The following is a 26,119-nucleotide window of genomic DNA, read 5'->3' on the forward strand; positions in this document are numbered from 1 at the left end:
CAACGTGCCCCTGAAACCTGTGGTACTAGATCTGCGGGTTCCATAGGAATGAGCAGCAGTTAAAGGTGGCCTGCGTGCCTCTGGAAGGCTGCACACTGTTACAAAAACAGACTGGAGATATTTCACAGGCTTGTTTTTGCAATGGTGCTGCAGGAACAGAGAGGAGAGCTGAGTGGAGAACACTGACTGATAGATAACTCCTGTCAGAGGAGCTGGATGCCTGAGGTATGAACTCGTGCAGTCTAACGTGACTGACAACACCTCCAAGCCAGTACACTTCACCTAAACTCACCTTGTCCGAGTTTGAAAACAACATGCATTAGATTCAATATTTTTGAAACTCACTTCTACTGTAAAGGTTGGGATTCAATCTTACACTTTAGATACATTCATAACTCTCTCACTGAGATGTATTCAACTGTGTATGAGAACATTGTTGATGCAAAAAGTTGGGCAACACAACACCACTGTTGCAGGGTGAACACACTGAACATAATATAACTGCTGACTAAGGAACACTTACTGTGTAGAAAGACACTACTACTACCAGCTTTCAGCATCCTCTGCGTTTCACACTGAACTTCCCAAAACTGCACCTAAATGATCTTATCTTAGAGTAAGAGGGGGAAGAAAGGGGTGTAGAGATCTATTGCAGAAGTTTAGTTGACCTCTGGTTCAACTTGAAGGTGGAGCTCAAAGCTTCCGGAATGACCATGAGGAGATTGTGGAAGCTGGAGTAGAGACCATGGGCCTGTCCAGACACTTCATAAAATGTAGACGAACAATATTGATCTATACGGTTAACGACAGAGGGTCAGATAAAACACCCCATCAAGATGGCATTTAACAGGCAACCTAAACCCATGGTTTGAGAAGTGCACTTTGACTAAGTCTAATGGTGAACACAGGCAGATTTACTAGAGGCCTAGAGGAAGCAGGCTTCTTGTTCAGCCATAAAGCTGTAACTTGATTGTGTTCCCGCTGCATGTTTCACTGCCGAAAGATTGTATGATATTGTTTTTTCTTTATAACGTGTGTTAAAAGGTGAAAGATCTTTTGACTCCTTTGATGTTTTGAATCCTTCCTCAAAAATAGGCCAAATTCACAAAGCGAAGTGTGACACGAGTCATCCACGTTGCTCATTTGCACCTCTTGTATTCAAAATGTAACTTTGCTGTGTTTGGTGAAAGTGATTGGCTGATCAAGTTCCTGTGTTGTTTCATGTCAAGGCATTCTGAACCCTTTACCACTTCCTCACTCTGCTCCTGCATTGTGTGCTGAAGTGCTCATGAAGAAGAACGTGTGTAAGTGATCATTTTTTCTCATGCCATGGTTCCTTTCTCGTGTTTGTTCATGTCGGTGTATAGTTGCTCACAATCAAAATGAATACATTAAATCTGGTTGTGTGGTTTGAACCGATGGAAAAATGTGAATTCGAGGATACAACCAAAATACAGTAAATGTCTTTGGATTAAGGCTACTTAAAATAGAATTTGACTTGTTTTTTATCTAGATTCCATTCTAGAGGCCCTTTGGATCTTGTTGATATATTCTCGAGTTCCATTAGCACCTCTGCCATACATTGCACTATTCAGAGAAACTATTTCTGGCAGAAATGTGTTAAAGTTGAGGCATGTGAACAGCCAATGCTCCGTAAACATGTAGTGGTCATGCTAGTGTAATGGTATTTTAGTGTCACACATGGTCTGGCCAGGGTTTTCTGTTGACGCGTGTGTGCTGTGGGCTGTGCAGGTTGGCTTTAGTAGTGTGTTCAGGCCAAGTCATTGGTTTCCTGGCTGAGAAACAGGAAGTGGGCGCAGGTAGCAGTCTGCAGTGAGCTGATAACATGCACAAAAACACTGATTCTGACACTCCTCCATTTGCCCAAAGTCCCTCTTGATTGATATTGCTACAACGATGTGGAGATTCTACATGGAATCCACCTCTGCTGATCCAATATCTGAGGTAGAGGGAGAGAAAACAACAAGGAAACAGCAGGTCACTGCTGTCCTCAGTGGAACAGAAATATTATTTGAGAGGAAATGTTATGTACTGGATAGCGACTGTGTTCATTACTCTAATAAGGGCTGGGTGCCAGACTTCAGCTTTGATACCAAAACATGTGGTCTTCGCTTTGAAAAATGAGGCCTTCTTTGAGCAGTCTTGTAGTAATGCATTCCAGTATTAGCTAGTTGTATTGGAATTCTCCCTGACTTAGTCACATTCCAGATGTGGTTTTGTAATGTGCCGAGTTTACAAGCCTCTTCACGTTAAATGTTTACTGAAGTTATTTTTGCTGCTCATAAAAGGTGCATCTGAAAATAACCAGACATGAGTTTAATCACACTTAAATGTGTGCTGATAGCAGCCCAAGGATTGTTTGGTAAATGTGAAGTGTTCTTTGTTCTGTGCTGAAGAGTGTTGTCCACTGTTCAGAGAGGGAGTGGGCCATGGTGTTTGACTGAAAGAACCACTGTTGTCGTGGAGACGGTATGTTGTGTCTTGCAGTGCCAGGGTTCCATACAGAACTACATGTCTGCTCTGTGTCTAGAGATATATGCACAACTTAGTTCCTCTTATACGCAGGTGTTATTTTTCAGGCCTCACCCAAACATTTTCCAAAATCACCAGAAGACAGTTACAATTGTGCTAGCTTTGACAGTAGAATGATTATTAGAAGTGGTGATTGACGAATCGAATCCGAGTTATTTTTGGAGTGCTGCCAAAGTACTAAGTTGTCAAGTATGTGACTGAACGGGAGAGTGTTCTCAGTAACTCATGTTGATGATGGAAATGGGTGATTATGTAATACGCTGTTGCAATACCATTCATGTTCTGTCCTGTTGAGAGACCCAGTTTTGTGTTTGGTTCATTGTACAGTTTGCTATCTGGAATTTCTTGTACCTGCTAATTCTGTCATCTTTTTTTTACACTTCTCTTTTCTTTATATCGTTATTATGGATTTAGATGATGGATTTAGACCCCATTTCTGATGTTTACTGTGTTGTATAACACTGCAAACCTTGGGGGATGAAATTCCTTAACAAAACACTATATTTGTCTTACATCAGGAACACTACCATCATACTAGCCACATGTTTTATGCAATAACAGGGGGAGTGTGCAACCATCATGTGCTCTCACTTTGTGGTAGTAAGTCTTTTATTGAAAAACACATTTAATGATTCAGAACACACACTTCCCCATGTGTCCTATGTCTTTTGGCAGCTCTGTTTAACTCTTCTATTGAGACAATTGCATTTTTATGCAGGCACACAAAGGATGGCACTTGTTTAATTGAGAGGGTATGGGTAATTGAACCAGGACAATGCTGTACACAAATAATTATGCAAGGGGGCTGTTCCCCTTGGCCTGAAACAGTCTCATTCTGCATGACTGCCATTGTAGCAATGGAACTGAAGTGCAATCGGTCCTCCTGTGTCATATCTGGTCAATTTGACAGTCTGGTAGTGATGCAAAAGTGTGGCTCACGTTGAAATATTACACAAGCTTTGTCTGTGATGTTTTAGATGGTTATTATCATTGGTGTGCTCCTTCCAACTATTCTTCACTAGGTTTAAACCTGTTAATGGCCAGGGAATGATCTCTGTCATATTGAGATCTTACTGTGTAATGAACAATAACGTATTTATTTATCACAATTTGTCCATTTGTTGACACCATTGTATGTTGCTAAGGAAGCTCCTCTGTTCAAACTTAAAGCTGCAATGTGTAACTTTTTGGGTGACCAGACCTTAGTGTTATAGATCTGTCATTCTTATTGAAAGCAGAAGCGGTATATCTGTTCCGTGTGCGCTATTTCTATGCATCCAGGTTTTAAGCTTTGTTTTCGTACACCAGCTTCAAACAGATGAAAATACAATGTTTTTGGTTATGGAAAATATATTTCACAGAGGTTTAGTTGCTACTATGATTCTTTACACTATAGTTGCTTGTTTTGTACCATAAACTGAAATTAGGCAAACTATTATAATTTTAGCAACCAGGAAATGGCGGAACGATTTCTGCATAGTGCATTAAATCAAATTGAATCAAGCTTTATTTATAGAGCACATTTCAGACATGGAATAATCAAAAATAAATAAATCAAATAAAAACTGGAAATAGTTACTACACAACAAAAATAAGAGGATAAAAACTAAATAATAACAAAAACTGAACAAAGCTAAAAAAGGTGTGTATTAAGATCTCTTTTTAATATGTCCACAGTTTTGTCCCCCTCAGGTTCTCTGGCAGGCTATTCCAGAGTCTGGGAGCATAATAACTAAAGGCTGTTTCTTCATGCCTCTTGGTCCTAGGCTTTGGGATAGTTAAAAGGCCAGTGCCAGAGGACCTGAGGAACCTACTGGATATATAACTTAAAAGCATGTCGGACATGTATTGAGGTGCACAATCATGGATTGATTTAAAAACCAATAGAATAATCTTAAAGTTAATTCTAAAACTCACAGGCAGCCAGTGCAGTGACCTTAAAACCGGTGTAATGTGTGCTCTCCATCTGGTCTTGGTCAGGACCTGTGCTGTACGATGAGTCTCTTTGTATCAACCTGAGAGAGAAACGGATGCACCGTGGCAATGTTCCTCAGGTGGTAAAAAGCTATTTGGTCACATTCCTAATGTGTGATTCGAAATTTAGTTCAGAATCTAAAATAACACCTAGATTTTTTTACTTGTCGTTTTATCTTTATTGCCCGTGAATTAAAATGTGCGACAAGATTTTCTCTCTGTGCTTTGGCTCCAATAATAAGTACCTCGTCTTGATTTAGCTGGAGAAAGTTGAGCCATCCAAGTATTTAAATCATGAATACAGACTAATCATTTATCCGTGGAGCTAAAATCCTCTGGTGACACAGAAATGTAAAGTTGTGTATCGTCTGCGTAGCAGTGAAAACCAATGCTGTGCTTGCTGAAAACGCTGCCAAGGGGTAACATATATAAACTGAACCAGTTAAATAGGTCCTAAACCAATTTAGAACTGGACCGGAAGGACATCATGGTCAACAGTGTCAAATGCAGCACTTAAATCCAAGAGTAAGACAGGACAGAGAGCTGTTTGGCATCTGTGTTGGCGCTAAGATCATTTACCACTGTAACTAAGGCTGTCTCTGTGCTGTGGTGGGCACGAAAACCAGATTGGATTTTTTTTTTAAATACAGTTGACACTTAAAAAATGATTCTGCTGTTTGAAAACCAATTTCTCTAGAATTTTGCTTAAGAATTGAAGTTTGGAGATTGGCCCAACATTTTTAAGAGCTGAATAATCTAGATTACTTTTCTTAAGAAGGGGTTTCACCATAGCACTTTTTAGTGCAGTTTGGAAAGTGCCAGCAAACCGGGAGTGATTTATCAATAGCTTGAACTTCTTCAGATATGCAATTAAAAACTGTTTTGAAGAAGGTCGTAGGGATAGGATCGAGAAGGCAGGTAGAAGGCTTAAGTTGTGATATCACTTTCCTGAGCATGTCTGTGTTAACCAGGGGAAATCAATCCATAGTGCCTTTGCCTGGTAGGCTAGGGCACATATCATCAAACTTATCATCAGGTCTTGGCTGACTGATACCCAGCCTAATGTTGGTTATCTTAGCTCTAAAATATACTGCAAACTCATCACATTTAGATGTGGAGGAAAGTTCACATAGGTTTGAGGAGGTAGGATTTATCAGGCCATCAATGGTCGAGAAGAGCACTCTCTAATTATTCTGATTAACAGTGATCAAGTTAGAGAAATGAGCCCATCTGGCATTTCTAATTGCCTTGTTATATATGTCAAGTTGCTCTCTCAGAATATCATAATGGACCTGCAACTTTGACTTTCTCTCCACTTCTGCTCTGCCTTTCTGCAATTTCTCTTTAATTGATTCATTTCCTCACTCATCCAAGGGGCTCTCTGTTTGGATGTGGCCTTTTTCAACTTTACTGGCATCAATGGTTACCCTTAATTTGCTATTAAAGTTATCAACTAAATCATCACAAGAGGAAGGCAGAATAGGTGGTGGAGTATTGTTCATACACTCAATAAAATCTGTAGCAACTTCAGAGTTAAGATAGCATTTCTTAATAATGTGTTCAGTATTACTCTGTGCTATGGGCAACAAGGTAGCAGAGGTGGAAAAAGTACCCAATTTTCATACTTGAGTAAAAGTAAAGATACCTTAATAGAAAATGACTAAAGTAAAAGTGAAAGTCACCCAGTAAAATACTACTTGAGTAACATTATAAAAGTATTTGGTTTTAAATATACTTAAGTATCAAAAGGACATTTCATTTCAATTAAAAGTAAAAGTTGTAAATTCCTTACATAAAGTAAACCATTTTTAGTTTTCTTTAGCCAGGGGCACAATCCAGCACTCAGACATCATTTACATACAGTGCCTTGCGAAAGTATTCGGCCCCCTTGAACTTTGCGACCTTTTGCCACATTTCAGGCTTCAAACATAAAGATATAAAACTGTATTTTTATGTGAAGAATCAACAACAAGTGGGAAACAATCATGAAGTGGAACGACATTTATTGGATATTTCAAACTTTTTTAACAAATCAAAAACTGAAAAATTGGGCGTGCAAAATTATTCAGTCCCCTTAAGTTAATACTTTGTAGCGCCACCTTTTGCTGCGATTACAGCTGTAAGTCGCTTGGGGTATGTCTCTATCAGTTTTGCACATCGAGAGACTGACATTTTTTCCCATTCTTCCTTGCAAAACAGCTCGAGCTCAGTGAGGTTGGATGGAGAGCATTTGTGAACAGCAGTTTTCAGTTCTTTCCACAGATTCTCGATTGGATTCAGGTCTGGACTTTGACTTGGCCATTCTAACACCTGGATATGTTTATTTTTGAACCATTCCATTGTAGATTTTGCTTTATGTTTTGGATCATTGTCTTGTTGGAAGACAAATCTCCGTCCCAGTCTCAGGTCTTTTGCAGACTCCATCAGGTTTTCTTCCAGAATGGTCCTGTATTTGGCTCCATCCATCTTCCCATCAATTTTAACCATCTTCCCTGTCCCTGCTGAAGAAAAGCAGGCCCAAACCATGATGCTGCCACCACCATGTTTGACAGTGGGGATGGTGTGTTCAGCTGTGTTGCTTTCACGCCAAACATAACGTTTTGCATTGTTGCCAAAAAGTTCAATTTTGGTTTCATCTGACCAGAGCACCTTCTTCCATATGTTTGGTGTGTCTCCCAGGTGGCTTGTGGCAAACTTTAAACAACACTTTTTATGGATATCTTTAAGAAATGGCTTTCTTCTTGCCACTCTTCCATAAAGGCCAGATTTGTGCAATATACGACTGATTGTTGTCCTATGGACAGAGTCTCCCACCTCAGCTGTAGAGCTCTGCAGTTCATCCAGAGTGATCATGGGCCTCTTGGCTGCATCTCTGATCAGTCTTCTCCTTGTATGAGCTGAAAGTTTAGAGGGATGGCCAGGTCTTGGTAGATTTGCAGTGGTCTGATACTCCTTCCATTTCAATATTATCGCTTGCACAGTGCTCCTTGGTATGTTTAAAGCTTGGGAAATCTTTTTGTATCCAAATCCGGCTTTAAACTTCTTCACAACAGTATCTCGGACCTGCCTGGTGTGTTCCTTGTTCTTCATGATGCTCTCTGCGCTTTTAACGGACCTCTGAGACTATCACAGTGCAGGTGCATTTATACGGAGACTTGATTACACACAGGTGGATTGTATTTATCATCATTAGTCATTTAGGTCAACATTGGATCATTCAGAGATCCTCACCGAACTTCTGGAGAGAGTTTGCTGCACGGAAAGTAAAGAGGCTGAATAATTTTGCACGCCCAATATTTCAGTTTTTGATTTGTTAAAAAAGTTTGAAATATCCAATAAATGTCATTCCACTTCATGATTGTGTCCCACTTGTTGTTGATTCTTCACAAAAAATACAGTTTTATATCTTTATGTTTGAAGCCTGAAATGTGGCAAAAGGTCGCAAAGTTCAAGGGGGCCGAATACTTTCGCAAGGCACTGTATAGTCAGGGGCACACTCCAACACTCAGACACAATTTACATATAGCCAGGGGCACACTCCAACACTCAGACATCATTTACATATAGCCAGGGGCACACTCCAACACTCAGACATCATTTACATATAGCCAGGGGCACACTCCAACACTCAGACAGCATTTACATATAGCCAGGTGCACACTCCAACACTCAGACATCATTTACATATAGCCAGGGGCACACTCCAACACTCAGACATCATTTACAAATGAAGCATGTGTTTAGTGAGTCCACCAGGTCAGAGGAAGTAGGGATAACCAGGGATGTTCTCTTGATAAGCATTTAAAATGTAATGAGTACTTTTGGTTGTCAGGGAAAATGTATGGAGTAAAAATAACATTATTCTCTTTAGGAATGTAGTGAAGTAAAAATATAAATAGTATAGTAAAATACAGATATCCCCCAAAACTACTTAAGTAGTACTCTAAAGTATTTTTACTTAAGTACTTTACACCACTGCAAGGTAGTACAAAATACACAGTGTTGATCAGATAAAGCAACATCAACAATAGAGGATATGTCAGTAGAAAGCCCCTTGGTAATAACTAGGTCCAGAGTATGGCCACGGTTATAGGTGGGCTTAGTAACATGTTGGATAAAGCCCGTAGATCTACAAATATTCATATATTCAATGGCCTTGGAGACTGTCTGTTTGTCAACATGAATATTAAAATTGCCCAACACAATGATTTTATCACAGTTCTCAGTAAAGACAGTGGGGCTGTCCTTTGGTGGCCTATATAGGGGTTATAGCCAGCACTGGTGGCTGACATTTAAACCGTATAGCATGATACTCAAAAGACCCAAAGTCGCCAAATAAATATCCTTACAGCTGAGAGCATTAGTCAAAATAGAAGATGACAGTTTGTATAAACTCACTAGAAGGTGGAGTTAAAGGAACATAAATTAGGATAACCATAGTGCCATTTCTACAGGAGTTGATATGCTTCCCAAGTCCTCTGTTGGTTATTCTGACAGGGAGAACTGGAGCACTACCAGACTTTGTCCATCAGTCGCTAAAACAGTTTGATGTTGCTGGAAATAATCCTGGAACCCCTGCGGTTAGGGGGAAGTATCTATTTGAAGTTAGCAGGAGGATGTGTTTTGAAATTGTGTTTGCTGAAATGTTGCTTATTGCCACATTATTATGTTTTTGCCAAGCAAATATTGTGTAAAAATAAACATTTGATGACAAGGTTTGTAATGGATTTGAGGTAGATTACTGAGGTTTATTTATTTTTCAAGGGAGGAACAAAGCTGGACAGTGAAGTAGTGTTGCATGGTATACCGATACCATGGTAATATCACGGTACCAAAACGTCATGATACCAACATTTTAGAATACCGTAGTCCCATTTCATATGATACTACCGACTTTTTCAGCCCTACCGATCTAAAGAACCTACTGGCTTCTGTTATAATAAAATGTTTAGAAAGTCAGTTTGGTTTATACATTCAGTTGAATTTAATCAACAGCTACTAGTTTCTTGTATGCACAGGTCCAATAATATCTACTTCACTTTCATGGCATATCATCTGTGGCAGCTGTAATCATCCAGCCACATCGCCTACCAGCCCTCAATCACCTGCTTCTCTGTCTGCTCTTCATGCACATCTATTCCTCCATCAGTTTTTAAAATATAATTTAGCCGTGATGACAAACAGGGATGAAGACCCTGTTGAGTTTTCTGTTGTTACATTTCTAAATATGTTACATTGGAGCATTCCATCACCTGTTATAACCAATGATGGGTTTATATAGTGGTTATAACCAAGCGCACAGGCCAGTCTGGGTAGACTTTGCAAGTTCACTGTCATACAGCCTCTGAGTGCCAGAGAGGGAAAATGGTTGCAGCATTACAGCCAAGAAAATGTATTTTCTCTAGCCTAAACAGTACCTTTTGTTTTTACGCATATTACCCGAGATTACTTTTTTTCTTTCTAAAGGGATTTGCAAGCATTTTAGATAATTTCACAAACTATGTCAACGAACGTTTTAATCTAATCCCGGGCCGTGGGGTGAACAGGATGCTAGGCCACAGATTTATTTTCTTGGTGGTATTGTGATACTACTTGGTATCTTGATACCTGACCTGGTATCATATCGTTAGTACATTTTGGGCCTCGTGACAACACTACAGTGAAGCACATAACTAGCTAGAAATTAAACAGAGCAAAGCCAGGTCTAATATTTCATGGACAGACTGCAGAACCTAATCAAGCATCTGACCAATTACAAAAACTTTAGTTCTGGGTTAACCAACATTAGACAAGGCCTAAAATAATATTTGCTGCCAGCAAAAACACACACCCTGTTTTCAGCTTAATGTTAGCCTACAAGGTGCTCTTTATCATTTCAGGATGTGAGTACAAAAGTATCAATAGCTACATAGAACGTAGCAGGAATGTGTAGGCTTTCATTAGGAATGTTACATTAGGAATGCTACATTAGGAATGATTCAGACTGGTTGGGTTAAATGTGGAAGAAATACAATTCGGTTGAATGCATTCAGTTGTGCAACTGACTAGGTATCCCCTTTCCCTTAGCCCTGCTTTTGGTAACTGGCATCAATATAGGCGACTAGAGCTCATCTCACTTTGTTGACTGCTGTTGTTGTCTGACAGCTTTAACCAGGTGCCTTTTACAGGGCCCCAAGCACAACTGTGAATATACTACTCTACTGAGTCTCCCTGTGAAGAGCCAGCTGATTAGAGGTGTGAAGACTTTAGTTGGAGAAGATTCCACATCACTGAGGCTTCTGGGGTAACCTTGGTAACCTATTCATGGCAGTACTGTTTTGGTGTGAAACTTGTATTATTGTGTATTATATATTACACATTAGTTACACATACAGTGCCTTCAGAAAGCATTCACACCCCTTGACATTTTCCACATTTTGTTGTGTTACAGCCTGAATATAAAATGTATTACATTACAATTTTTTTGTTGTCACTGGCCTCCACACAATATCCCATAATAAATTACGTAAAAAATGTAAACTTGAAATGTATTGAGCCAATAAGTATTCAAGCCCTTTGTTATGGCAAGCCTAAATACGTTCAGGAGTAAAATAATTCTTAACAAGTTACATAATAAGTTGCATGGACTGAGTTTGTGCGCAATAATAGTGTTTAACAGGATTTTTGAATGACTACCTCATCTCTGTTTCCCACATATACAATTATCTGTTGAACAGTGAATTTCAAACACAGATTCAGCCACAAAGACCAGGGAGATTTTCCAATGTCTCGCAAAGTGTGGCACCTATTGGTAGCTGGGTAAAAAAAAAAGCAGACATTGAATAGCCCTTTGAGCATGGTAAAGTTATTAATTACACTTTGGACTGTGTATCCAAAGTTAACATTAGCCTACTACAACTATCTACATATTGAACTTCCATCCTCTCAGGCCAGAGGCACAATGTATGTATTTATGGTTGTTTCGGAATCGCCGTTATAATCATTGGCCAGTACGGAGAATTAAGTAAAACCACATGTCCAAATCACTATCTCCATCCATAGCTAGTTTAGGAAAGGGACAATTTTTGCTAGCTAGCTAGCCACCGGAAGACAACAACACAACAACAGAGACGCAACAATTCAAGTTTTTTTCTGTCAATGACATGTGGCTTGATGTGATGTGATTGGTGTGAAGCCAAATCCAAACTGGCTTCCCTTGACAGTTTTTTTTTTTTTTTTTTTTGGTGCTCCAGGATTATTCACAGTGGAACGCAGATTAGCTCAACACTTATTGGCTATTATTGTTATTTATTTATTTTATCAAGGGAGGCCACATGCTTGCTGTCTTCCCTTGCATTCAATGCTACGGTCAGCCACAATATCATACTATTTTAGACCAGACAGCATCAGAAAATGGGCTTTACATGCAGACAGAGGGGCGCTGTTTTGCGCGATCAAATGTTCACACGACGCGCGCCGCTGAGATACGTTCAGCCTCTTGCGAATTTAAGGACAATTATGAAACACAGAGAGATGGGAGTTAAATGATTTTATGTTTTATATCTTAGTCATTTTGGGGGAGAACTCTGGCTTCCCTTTGCAGCCATGAATACACGCCACCTTGATAAATAAAGAATACACAATTGACAGCGGGCCAAGAAACGTCACAATTTATGCATGATGCTTACCTATGGGCTGAAACTTCACGAAGACTGCTGAATGTCAGGTGGCATTTTCCCTTTGACTGCATACAGCAGCTCAAAAACAAAAGGCCAAAAAACTACACAATGAAACGTTTCTCAGAATGTGAGAAAACTATATGATGCCCGGTTGGCTGTGTTTAGGGTCGCCAATGCAGTGCACTCAACCACTGAGGTATAGCACCCAACCATTGCCGAGCTGCAGTGGTCTCAGCACTGTTTGAGGGGGAGGAGACTAAACTCAGATTGAGCCTTTCGCCAGGAGCTGTGGCATTCAGTGAGATCACATCCTTCCATGCATTGCTGTTGCCATCGATTTAATAGTAGTTAGTTCTTCAGTCAACTTTACCCAGATTTTCGACTTATGGAGCTCGTTTTGGGCAGAAGACATGTTATAAATAACCGTTAAATTTCAGTTTTAAAGCTATGATTGTCCTTTCGCGCAATGTAATCATGGCAAGTTCTTGAGGAATTCTCTCCACCTTTTGTTTGATCACGTTTTGCTCTACCCTCGGAGTTTCACTGCGATCGGGCGCATACAATCAGTCATAATGTGGGGGAGAAACGAATTTGAGGATGGATTTGATACTTTTAAAACAGGTAAGATCTTATTATTTAGATTTTATAGAAGAATAAAACCCCTGTGTTGATATTTTCATAGCAATAATGTCTGAACAGACTAGAGCCTTGCTCATGCTCATATCGGTGAACGTCTTCACAAGCTTCTAGCTAGCTGATGCTAAACTGATGGATACAGAAGGGTTTCTGCGGATTCAGCTAGCTCTCTAGCTAGCAGTAGTAGCCCTCTCCGGGGCATCTGGTGTTTCTTGATAATGCTATGATGAAGCCTCGTTGTTGATGCGACATTGTAATGGAAATTCCTGAATAGATGACTATTAATTGTTCATGACAAAATAATGCAGGTTGCAGAGAGAGCGGAGTTTTTTCCCTCATCGGGGGATTTAGCGTTCTGCTCGTCCTGATAGCGATTTCTGTTTCTGGACTGAGATTCGAAAGATGTCTACATTGTAACATTTTGATATAGCTTGCTATATTATGTCGCTAGAATTATATTATGATGAATGGACCGCTGCGCGCCCTCTTCTGTTGAGCAATGAGTCACTGACGGCTTTCTGCGTTGTCAATTATTATAGCTAAGTATGTTATGTGGCCAGATTTATAGTTAGCTATATCCTCTAAAGCTGGCCAAGCTGGCCATTGTCTCTCACAACTATGTAATAACACTACACGTCGTTAACAAAAACTACTCAGCCCAAGTTCAAAGCAATTAGCCTACTAACATGTTGTTATGAGGGCCTCCTGAGTGGCGCAGCGGTCTAAGGCACTGGATCTCAGTGCTTGAGGCACCACTACAGACCCGGGTTCGATCCCAGGCTGTTGGTATGGCTGGCTTCCGGGTTAAGCGAGCAATGTCAAGAAGCAGTGAGGCTTGTCAGGGTCGTGTTTCTGATAACGCATGGCTCTCGACCTTTGCCTGTCCCGGGTCCGTAGGGGAGTTTCAGTGATGGAACAAGACTGTAACTACCAACTGGGGAGAATAAGGGGTACAAAATGTTTTTGTTACCTAACAACAATTTGATATAAAGTCTTAAAAAAGTATTCTGCCACCTGAACTGCAGGACAGGACAGTGTAGGGCTTGACATTAACTTTTTTTTCGCCACTTGTTCTTCTTACAAGTTGGACAGATTTTTTACTTATCCCAAAGCTCAAGTCACTTGTCGTCGTCCCCACCCCAAAAAATGGTCTGTAACACCACGGGCCAAAAAGGTGACTGAAAAGTGTGATTCAAAGAACCACTTCACAATATAACAGTCATTATTATCACTGGTTTTGACAATGGACAGATGCTGGTCTCTAATCCCATATATTAAATCTCCTGTCATTATGGCCTTGAACAAGGCACTTAACCCCCCCACAAAGTAAAATACTGCATTGATAGGCTACTGTATAAAACACATGGTCCGTCAACCCTCCATCTGGAGAACTACTGGGTGTGCAGGCTTTTGTCCCAACCCTGCTCAAACTCACCAGGGTCCGCTTATCAAGGTCCTGTTGATCTGGACATTTTTCACAATGTGGTGTGTTTGAGCAGGCCTGGAGTAAAAGCATGCACACACAGTATCTCTCCTGGACTCTCCTGGAGGATGGTTGGCCACCCTGCAACATTACAATTGCCACCAAATACTTTTTGTCTTTATAAAATAATAATAATGTATCAAATAAAATAGATGAGAATCCTAGACAATTTTGAGCGTTGTACAACCAGAGTATAACTAAATAGCTAACTAGCGAGATAACCGGCCAAACTAAACAATATGTGTTGAATTTGCTATCTAGTTAGTCTGTTGTAGGCTATACCATTATTCTACCTGCTGAGCAATGTATTCCGCTCTCTCTGTCCTCTGGAAAGACCCACTGGCACACACCCAGGTGCACAAACGTCTTTTCCAAGATTGTCATTGCTGACCAAAAATGAGCTATAACTGGGCAAGTAACTGACTTAACTTGCAATGAATATCAATAAATGTGCGCACGTAGCAAGGCTCACTTTGATCCAAAAAACTCATCTCAAGACTGCATGATTGAAAGACAGTTCGTGCCTGTCAATGCAGGCCTAAATAATTATATTCTAAGGTGCTGTGAGATCTGTCAATGCAGGCCTAAATAATGATACTCCAATGCACTCTGCATTGATTGGAGATTGGGGGGACTGTGTAGAACACATCGCATCCAGAAGACACTTTGATCCACTTCTGATCGGAGTAGCCTAATTGTTTGATATTGTGATTTTTGCGTGATTTTATTTACTTGTTCAGTCGCACAACTTAATCTATAATCTGATAGTCCATCAATTATTTGTACTTGCCCTGGGCAAGCGGACAAGCGTTAATGTCAAGCCCTGCAGTCTGTTCTGAAATATTATTTCTGCTCTTCTGAAGCACAATTTTGATAGATGTTTTTAAAGTGTATTTTGGAGTGCCTCAGCCCGGTGTCTTTGTGATGGTCACAGTAGAGCAGGGGGACAGTAGGACGGTCACCTCTCCATGTTGTGGAGCAACATTACATATCACATCTAGGCTGCACCCCCTTCAACCTGCTGCCTCCTTCTGGCACAAGATAGGACAGCTTTAATGACTCATGTCTAAGCGGATTACACAGTCAGAATAGAATTCGCAGATAGAGGACATATGACCCCGCAGTGTGTAGAGACAGAGATGGATTGTTGGGATGCACCACAGTGTGTTTGAGACTCACCTGGTCCTTACCTTGTCCAACCTGAGTCATTACCCATGCACACATTACTGTTGCTGAATGTGACAAGGGCAAATGCCTGAATGAACCCGAGGAGTCTGAAACCAAAAATCCCTCCTGTCATCTGAAATTATTCAGGAAATATTGTGTAGGCTCTGCTTTCATTTCCATACGCCTGGGAGAGGGCTTGTTTTCACTAGAGGAGAGGACTGTTATTATAATGGGCTAGTGACTGTTTTTCACAGTTATGGATTGGTGTAGTTTAGCACTAGACTAGGGCCAAGCACACTATCTGTAAAAGCTGAATATTGCAGGAGACAAAAGGTATTTCCATATCTGACTGTGTAACACAATTACATGGACTGTAATTAAGAGAAATGTAGATCTATCCTAGTTGTAACGTACAAGCGGGCTTCAGACAGCAGGGTCTGTTTTTTGCCATCTAGTTAGCAGTTGTGTGTTTACTAGATGGGGGAAGGGGTGTAGAGCAACAGTAATGTAGTCTGTAACCAAAACATATGCCAGCAGAGCTAAGCAGCTGTTATTAGGGTCTCCAGCTGTGCAGATTCTGTTTTCTCTAATAATCATCAAACAATCCCGATCTGTTAGAGATAAGGTAACCCACCAAGACAACATTTATTGGCTAAATGTTCTCCCAGTCTGAGTAACCAGGAAGAGTTAGCTGTTAGGCTACCCTGGGTGGTAGGCTAATTCCTTTTATCTGTTATGAAAACACAGGATTGTTAAGGTAGAACGTTTGACAGTTTGACCTTTGTCGGGACTGAAACAGACTATTTATTACAGCGTAGTAAACAGTGAGTGTTACTAAGAAATGCCTTCCTACCTGACCGGGGGTCATGCCTTTTAGGTTCCAGCACCAGCTCTCCTGGATGGGTCCCGGGGTGTGAGTCGCCATGGCAGGGTACCTCCTCGGTCCCCGGTAACAGTAACCGAGGACGACGCCACAGCACGGCCTCCGACAGTGGTGACACGGGTATCGGCACGTCCTGCTCCGACAGTGCGGAAGGTAAGGACTGGCACAGACAGGAGGTTCACCACAACACTCCACAAAACATATCATTATTATTTTTTAAATTATTATTATTTTATTTTACCCCCTTTTCTCCCCAATTTTGTGGTATCCAAATCTAATTACTATCTTGTCTCATCGCTACAACTCCCGTACGGGCTCGGGAGAGGCGAAGGTCGAAAGCCATGCGTCCTCCGAAACACAACCCAACCAAGCCGCACTGCTTCTTAACACAGCGCGCCTCCAACCCGGAAGCCAGCCGCACCAATGTGTCGGAGGAAACACCGTGCACCTGGCTACCTTGGTTAGCGCACACTGCGCCCGGCCCGCCACAGGAGTCGCTGGTGCGCGATGAGACAAGGATATCCCTACCGGCCAAACCCTCCCTAACCCGGCCGACGGTAGACCGATTGTGTGTCACCCCACCCCACGGACCTCCCAGTCGCGGTCGGCTGCGACAGAGCCTGGGCGCGAACCCAGAGTGTCTGGTGGCACAGCTAGCTCTGCGATGCAGTGCCCTAGACCACTGCGCCACTCATTATTAGAAACACAGAGAGAGAGAGAAAATCTTACTTCACTTCATCCTCTTGCTAATATTCTGCTGTTATATAGATGAATAGTTCTGAAGCTATGGATAAGGGGTTTCTGAAAGAAAGTAGTGATAACAGAAATGGAAACCAAAGTCATGTCCTTTTGGCAGTAATGTGGCTAAACTGGCTGGCTAACTGGAAGGAATTAAACAGATAAACAGAGATTTAGGGGAGACTCCTAAACCACCCAAATTGAATCGTTTGGGACACACATTCTTAACTATCCCTGTCTCTCATCCTAGTTTCTAGCTACAGTGGAAGATATGTATTCTTTCCAATAATCAAGACTACAGCTCTTACATTTGGATTGATTACTCCCTGTCTTACTGCGTCCTACATCCTAGGCCTTACAGTCCAACTTGAACATACAAGAGGAAAACGTTTGCCTATAAACAAGTCCATCTTGGACTACTAGTTTCTAGTAGCCAAACTTCAAAGCACTACCCAGTTTGGTGTTGTGGCTTGGCCAGATCAGAGGGTGAGGTCGGCTCTCCACTCTCGTAACCTTCACAGGGCCAGATGTCAGGACCCAGGCAGACCCTTCTACCATCTCCCTTCCCTTGGGAGCTGGGACTGGGGCTCTCTGGTCCGGCCATCAAGCCCCTATAACCACTATAACCATTAACAGCTGGCCAGCCACAGCCTGCCTCAGGCCCAGGGCTGCTCAAACAGATGCTCTACATTCAGGTCACTGAGACATTTTGTGGGCTGCGCTGGGGAGATCAGTTTAAGGCCTTGCTTTGTTAGGATCATTTAAACAAGCTCACAGAATAGTTTTGTATTTCTTTAGGAGCTCACACACTTAGAGCTTCAGACACTGGTGAATGTCACTGCTTTGTGAGAGATGTGGATAAAAGTGAATAGGAGAGTGACTCTCCCAATAGCAGAGCATAGTCTTCGATTTAGAGACCTCTGTGTCCCACTCGACTGTACACAGACAGCACACACCCAAAGGAAGTGCCGTTACCGTGGGAACCCTCCTAGTTAATTAAGACACGAGCAGTCAACAGTTCCTAATTGGTGCCCTTGGCGATGATTGTTGCCCGTGGCGATGATTGGTGCCCCTGGCGCCAACGTTCTGTGTGTCCTTACCTGCGGAAACACCCAGCTGGCCTACTATTTCAGCACCCAGCAGTTGGCACCCCGTCCTTCTCCATCCTCCCCCCATGCCAGAGGCACTGGGCCGGGCTAGGGCACACAGTCAGTCACTCCCTGGAGCCTGGCTGGATCTGGAGCTGCTCTGATGCCCCTGTCTGCCAGCCAGCCTGCCTGTCTGCGTGTGTGTGTGTGTGTGTGGGGGGAGCTAACTAATACTGAGCCCCCCTCCCTCTGTCTGATGAGCACCGGACCTGTCAGACTCCCATTGATTGCAGCAGCTCTGCTTTTAATTGATCTCAATATCTTCAGTTCAGGAGCCTATCAGGCACCGCAGATGCCCAGAAACAAGGTCAGATGCAGTTCTTCTCTCACTTTTCCATCTTTGCTGCTACTCTTTCATTCTCCCAGGCTGACGTGTTAGGATCACGTGGGATAACATCGACTTGACTTTCAGGATGACCTGTACTGGCTCTTGTATCCTGCCTATTTTAAACCACAAATAGTGAATTGTTTTGTTTGTTGTATTTTCGTAAACCCTCCTTACTGAATGCCGTAACAACTGGGGATGTGAATCGTTACAGGCAGAGAGAGTGCTGGAATCAGAATTAGGGCGACTCTGCCATGACAATGGCTGTAATGTCTAAGTGGATAGATCAGGAGCTCTGCTATCGCCACCTCATTGGGAGGAGACTGAGACCACCCTATAGCATGACTACATACTGTAGCTAGGCTAACTACAGACGGACAGAGGCAAGATAAGGTTAGATTATGTTCACGTTGTAGGCTCAAGTGGCTAATCCACTGGGCTCTGTGTGCCTGTAAAAGATTCATGTAAAACAAAGGGATGATTGAATTCTCTGTTTTTCCTGTTTGTTTTGTTAGGACATTGGACTCAACATTTTGAAAGATACCTTTTCGCTATTAAACCCCCTCTTTTCTGGATCTCCTGCAGTGTACACATTTCCACCTCATGTCAGTGCGCTGGCATTTGAGCTTCTGGTAAATCTGTCTTTCTCTCCATACAGTTCAAGCAGGGACACAACTAATCTCCTTGTTCTAATATCAATGTACAGCTGCGGTTCTAATGTGGTATTTATGCAACGTTGGTGTTTGTACTCCAAACACTTGGTTTCTGGAGGAGATATTCTGTGCAGACTATGGCTGTAATCCACACAAAGGGAGGATTCTATTCCGGGAGCCACTGCATAATCACTGCATCAAGCCTACCGTTTACAATTGGCTTATCATCTCTTCCTCCCCATATGACGGGACAATCTGGTTTTACACAAATCCAATCAAAACGTACTGACAGTATACCCCCTCAGTACCCCCTATCAAGAGATTGCTATCTTGTGCACTCCTCAGCTCTTTCTGTCTCCCTCGGTTTTCTTCTGACACAAACGGCTCTATTTCCATCCCCTTTTTAACCCAACGAGTCCCACCGTAACCCTGGCTCGTTTTGGACTTCTGACCCCTTTTAAACATTGTGTGTTTGAGCTACAGACTAATGGGTTGTACCATTGTATTGGTCTATTTCTTCTGCATCCGTAGATACATTAGTCTGTGTGATAGACGGGGGCTGAGCTAGAGGGGTGCTTGTGAGACAAGGTGCACGGGGCCAGGCCTTTTTTACAAACATGTCTCTAGAGTCCAAATGATTTGAGCTATAAACTATTAAAAGCGATCTATGGAAAGCTAGGACTCTCACGAAACACGCACATGTTTAGCTCTGTCACGCTCACCAGCTACATTAGTCATTAGAAGGAAAGGGGTTCTTCTACACAGGAAATCCCAGGACAGAGGGTCTATAATACAGTAATAAGCTCGCATACTGTAGTTGCTGTCACAAACTCCACACAGTTTTCACTGACTAGTTGGATATTCATTTCCCAGTGAGCAAACCATTTCTGTACTTACAGCGTTCGTATGAATTCATTTTGATCAGGTTTTTGCTTTGGCAGAACTTTTTGTTGCTTTTGACATTTGTCAATAAAACTCTTGAATGCAAAACTATTTATGCCACATGGTTTTGTGTTCTACTTGTAGCCCTTGTTGTCCTTGTTGTAACTATTCTCGGCCTGATTCCGGTTCATTAGGAGGTAGGATACAGTGGATGGGTGGCCTTCGGCCGGGGGACATTGCTGCATCCAGGTCACTGCTTTTTTCCCTGGTTTCTGTCCCATATCCCAACACCAGTGACCTCTGATGGCGAGACACCGATGCCATCGACCAATGGGTCTAGCCTAGTAGCCAAAACACAGGCTCAGCGGAAAGGGGCCAGTGAACTCTGTCCAGCCTCAGAATTCCAGACATAATATTAATGTAAATATAGGTCATCCATCCCAGCCAGCATGCTAGGCTGTCTGTCTACAGCAGCCCGCTCGGAGCCATCTGATTGGTGCATGAAGTCAGCTGTAGCTAGTTCTGTATTCAGGGTTGCACATACTGTACAAGCGCTCATCTGAGCCCTGAAAAGTTTAGAATTACATTTAGTGTGTTCTAGACTTCTAGTATTAGCGCTGGCAGGCTTGGATATTTACATCCATGATTCAATGCCTCCCAGTATAAGTGCAGAGATGGAACGTGTTCACACTGGGGTAATGTAAGAGAACTCTGATGAAAGACCCTATCTGGTGAGTTACTAGGCACATTGGACATTGGTGTAATGGTGCGCTCTCTTTCCTGATTGTGTGAAGTCATCACGTTTTTGAGACCTGCATTTGTATGCAATATATATTGGTTATGGTTGTGTCATCCTGTCCCTAGATGTAATCTCTGTATCCGGGTGGGTGTCGGATAACCCTCTCTCAAACTCTCTGGGGGACCTGGTTTTCCACAAAACGATCCAATCCGGAATGTTTTTTATCTCGCTGTCTTTGCTCTTCAGTTATATTGCATTGAGCTAAGTATTTGATGCATTGTCTTTCTGAGTCAACCAACCTGTAACGAACGACACAGTTTTCCAGACCTATGGAGAATCCAAGAGCCCTTCTATAGAATCTCCCCGTTTCTAAATTAGCTCTCCTCCGCGTGTGACCTAGAACAAGGAGGAAATTCCTCCAGTTTGGAACCATGCCGCCCCATGACCCTCCTCTCTAATTATACATGGACATGACAGCACCAAGCCTCCTCATAATTACCTCTGGGGTGTCTTATGACTTCACCACGGTGGTTTGGGGTAAAACAGGCCCGTCAGACGGTTGGAGTAGCAGGCTGTAAAGCTTTTGATTGGCGGGCTTTGGTGGAGATGTGGGGGGATGGTGAGAGGAGAACATATCTGTTCAACAGAGTGATTTTGATTCATGTCTACAGTCTGTTTCCTGTTGACGTCTCCAATGACTCCAATGAATGTCTAGCGAAATGTTCAGCCAGGGTTTACTGCTCCATGAAGGGTTAACACCTTAGTCAAGACCAAGTGAAGGTCCTCCTGACATCAGGCCAGGAGTTGTTTGTGGCATGACATGGACAGTGTAGTAGGATTCCATGCTGCAGTTCCAGCTACAGTCCTTCTCCAGAGTCCCGAGGTCACTATAGGCTGTGTGTGTACACCACCAGGCTCTCAGATTCTGATTTTGGCCCTGCGGAGACATCGAGATCAATGGAGTGCTTTACGTAATGCAGGTCAAGCCCAGGCCATTATCGGGGTGTTAGGTTACCATGTAGAAGACAGCGGTTTGGAGAGGCAACCTGAGCCCAGTAACTTATGGGCCTGCAATAAACACAGATGTGGCTCAAGACATGCAGGAAGGATGCTTGTCATTCTCCTGAGCATTCCATTAATACTAGAGAGCTTTCATACGTATTGATGAAGCGCTCAGCACTTCCTCCATCACGAAGGCTTTACACTCAACACTCAACCCTTTGTATCAATAGTTGGTGTCAGGTCTATAGCTCAACGTGTCTATGTTCCATTCTTCATAGTCCCCCACTCTTGCAAGCCTTTGAATGACCAATTCCATTTCTGTAGAAGGTAGGCCCAGGATAGGCTCACATTTTGGAGGGAATTCTGGAACCATTGTCCCCAGTTCCCTCTGTGCTTTTAATGGTGTCTAATGCATTTAGGCGGCTCAACCATCCATGTAGATTAACTGTCTAGAATCCCAGTTTCTAGCAGATTGGAGCCATTTTGGAGCAAATCTCCTGCTGATCCGAGCCTAGTTTCCACCTCCCAGGAGGGACTTAAGTGGTAAAATTTGTTTTATTATAGATTTGCACCATCCCAGGCACGCTCGGCCAGTTGGGGCTCATCTCATTAATGTTTGACTGTGAGGGGGGTAATTGTGTTAGGCTGGGCCCCCAGATCCCTGCCCCTGTCAACCCTCTAGTCCCTAACACGGCCGCTAAACCAGCTGCTCCTATCCCATCTCACTAATGATGGGTTGAGGCAGGGCAGGCCACACAAAGCCTTGGCAAGGACAGTCCTTCACTCAAGTTAGCAAGGTTAGAAATCAAGTTAGCACGGTTAGAAATCAATAAGCTAAGGACCCTGGGACTAAACACCTCCCTCTGCAACTGGATCCTGGACTTCCTGACGGGCCGCCCCCAGGTGGTAAGTGTAGGTAACAACACATCCGTCATGCTTATCCTCAACACAGGGGCCCCTCAGGGGTGCGTGCTCAGCTCCCTCCTGTACTACCTGTTCACTCATGACTGCACGGCCAGGCACAACTCCAACATTGTCATTAAATTTGCCGATGACACAACAGTGGTAGGCCTGATCATCAACTTCAACGAGACAGCCTATAGGGAGGAGGTCAGAGACTTGGCTGTGTGGTGCCAGGACAGCAACCTCTCCCGCAACGTGATTAAGACTGAGGGAGATGATTGTGGACTACAGGAATAAGAGAACCAAGCACGCCCCCATCGTTGGGGCTGCAGTGGAGCAGGTTGAGAGCTTCAAGTTCCTTGGTGTCCACATCACCAACAAACTAACATGGTCTAAGCACACCAAGACAGTCTGAAGCAGGGCATGACAAAACCTATTCCCCCTCAGGAGACTGACTCTATGCACATTCACAAGACTATATATACATGTACACACTGTATACACACTCACACTCACACACACTACACTGACACTCTCACACACAACCCACACACATCCACATATACACACACACGCATACTGACACAACACACACGCACACACACCCACATACACACGCACCTTTACACTAATCATATGCTGCTGCTACTCCATTCTTTATTTTACTCTTATTTTTATCTATTCTAGTCACTTTACCCTGCCTTGATGTATATATCTACCTAAAATACCTTGTAACCTTGCACATTGACCTGGTACTGCTACTACCTGTATATAGCTTCATTCTTATGTAATTTATTCCTCTTGTGTTACTATTTTTATTTTTATTATTTTTTAACTCATAAGCAAGAATCTCACAGTAAAGTCTACACCCGTTGTATTCGGAGCATGTGACAAATTTGAATTTGATTTGATTTGCCTGTCGGCGTGTGAGTGAGTGTCTTATCACTGTCAACTTTACAGTGAGTCACAGCTGGGCTGAACCCAGCTCCATCTTCCTCCCTCGTCTTCACAGAGAGACGGCTTTGGCGACGTGGCTTTTATGCACCACACGTGACCCGACGATGACTTGGACAGCGTTAACAAAGGGAAAGGTGTCCCTAATGCTTTCCAGTCTGGGACTGTTCTTATGGTACCACTGTGGAGGGAATCGAACAGACCTGTTGTTAAGGTGGCTCTGTAGAGTTTAGAATAGTTTGTGTCTTTCTTTGTCTTTCAAGCTAAGTGAGTGAGACATTGTCATGTGTTATAGGTGTTTGTTGGCTCCTACCTCTGCACTGCTGGCATTAACACGTATTCTTCTGACTAAATATGCGGTTGTCGGAGAGAATGCATAAATTAGCACCTTAAGGAACAGTAACTCAGGTCAACCAACAAAAATTGCGAAGGGCAATAAGATACTGTACTAACTTGCATGCCAACCTGCTATTCCACCGTGCATGTTAGCATTCTGTTACATTCTGTTATTTACATGGTGCTGTTACCGCAAAACACTGTTTCCCATAAATAATCCTTTAATCAAAACAGAACCCTCTTACACCAATCCTGGACCCAAGGAACGTAATCCCAATTTGATTAACACCTCATTTAATGGCTCTTGTAAAACTGCTCTTTGTACATAATCTCATGTTATTAGTAGGATTTATGAAATAAACCGGAGGCCCCCAACTGTTCTGAATCTGTTCTGTAGTTTAGGGGAGCTTGACAGGGCTGGGGGTGTCAGACGGGAAGAGGTCCAGTTCATGTATGGATTAGTCAGTCGACTTGGAGTTGAGCCTTTCTGCAGCCTCCAGCGCTGCCCTTTGTAATTAGTGGACCCCCCTAATCTAGAGGCGATGAAATGACAGAACGCAGCTTGTCTGTCTGACTGTCAGTCCATGCCTGGTACACACACTGTCCATCGTCACCGCCCTTACACAGGCTAGTGTGGGTGGCGGGGAAGAGGAATGTGTGTCTGTGACTGGTTGTGTATGGTTTGTTTCCCCTTCTAGCAGTGTGAAGGGGGTGGCTCTAAACTCTGTCTTCTTAAAGAAGGCTTGATTGATATTCACCCAACACCCAGCTCCTCCCTCCTCCTTTAGGTTTCGCAGGGAAACTAAACTTTCCCCTTTGTCTCTCTGGCAGCCCTTAGCACTTCTCTGGCAGTTTTGTCCATTCTCCACTGTGTGCACTTTCAAATCAGCTCTTCATCTCTTTATTCCCTGGATGCATCTCAAGTACATTTTCCAGTCAGTGTTTCTCTAGCTAACTGAAAACAATGAGGGACTTCCACGGTGACACAGTGTTTCAAGGTACTGCTGCTAATGTAGTCTACATTGTTTCTGTGGATATTTTGGTTACATTCAAGAGAAGTCAGTGGATTCGCCACCCGTTTAGATAAAGACGCCATCCATGCATTTCTAATAGGATATTCTTCCATCCTGAACCGATCTGAGATTTGATTCATTTTGAAGAGTTGGGAGACTGTAGTGTGTGCAAAGCTGATTATGATGAGTGGAGACACAACCAGGTTAGCACCTCTCAATGGATTACACACACTTCATATTCCTCTTTAAATGGATTGTCTTGTCGTTCAGTGTCACATCTTTTCTGAATTATTCCCTGATTTGAACACGTGACTGAGATGACACACAGGAAGTGTCCTGGCCAGTCTCCATGCCAGCTTAATTCTGTGTTCCCTTAGAGAGGATCGGCCTGGAAAGCCAATCCTCTGACAGACAGGGTGAGAGACCAGACTTCCGTGTCCCAGGTCTTTTCTCCAGACACACAGCCTGCTTTTCACTGTGTTAAATTGACCCCTCTGAGGAGGAAGGACGCGTAGGAAGAATAATCTATCGCAGCAGGACACTCGCTGGGTTAGGGTCCAGCTGAATCTTTGATAATACACTGAACAAAAATATGAACACAGCATTTAAAGTGTTGGCCCCATGTTTCATGAGCTGAAATACAAGGTCATATGAACGCAGCATTTAAAGTGTTGGCCCCATGTTTCATGAGCTGAAATACAAGGTCATATGAACGCAGCATTTAAAGTGTTGGCCCCATGTTTCATGAGCTGAAATACAAGGTCATGTAAACTTTCCATACTCACAAAAGGCTTATGTCACTCTAATTTTGTGCACACATTTGTTTACATCCCTGTTATTGAGCATTTCTCCTTTGCCAAGATAATCCATCCACCTGACAGGTGTGGTAATCAAGAAAATTATTCAACAGCATGATCATTACACAGGTGACCCTTGTGCTGGGGACAATAAATGGCCAATCTAAAATGTACAATTTTGTCACACAACACAATGCCACAGATGTCTCAAGTTTTGAGGGAGTGTGCAATTGGCATGCTGACTGCAGGAGTTTCCACCAGAGCTGTTGGCAGAT

At 42.8% G+C, this 26,119-nt stretch overlaps 1 protein-coding gene across 2 annotated transcripts in view; it reads left to right on the forward strand.

Annotated features, from left to right (window-relative positions):
* The first annotated feature begins 1,154 nt into the window (after positions 1-1,154).
* Positions 1,155-26,119, forward strand: part of LOC110529585 (centrosomal protein of 85 kDa-like) — an 86,379-nt gene continuing 61,414 nt past the window's right edge. Inside the window, exons 1-2 of one of the 2 annotated variants that reach the window (XM_021611926.3) lie at positions 1,155-1,304; positions 16,349-16,507. In XM_021611926.3, the coding sequence (XP_021467601.2) occupies positions 1,289-1,304; positions 16,349-16,507 (175 nt within the window). In that variant the 5' untranslated portion in view covers positions 1,155-1,288. Of the gene's footprint in view, positions 1,305-12,230; positions 12,807-16,348; positions 16,508-26,119 lie in introns of those variants that run through there. The other variant, XM_021611924.3, reaches the window with a different exon arrangement.

Source organism: Oncorhynchus mykiss, chromosome 8 (assembly GCF_057628025.1).
Source record: "Oncorhynchus mykiss isolate SJ-2025 chromosome 8, ASM5762802v1, whole genome shotgun sequence".
In the NCBI taxonomy this organism is placed as follows: domain Eukaryota; kingdom Metazoa; phylum Chordata; class Actinopteri; order Salmoniformes; family Salmonidae; genus Oncorhynchus; species Oncorhynchus mykiss.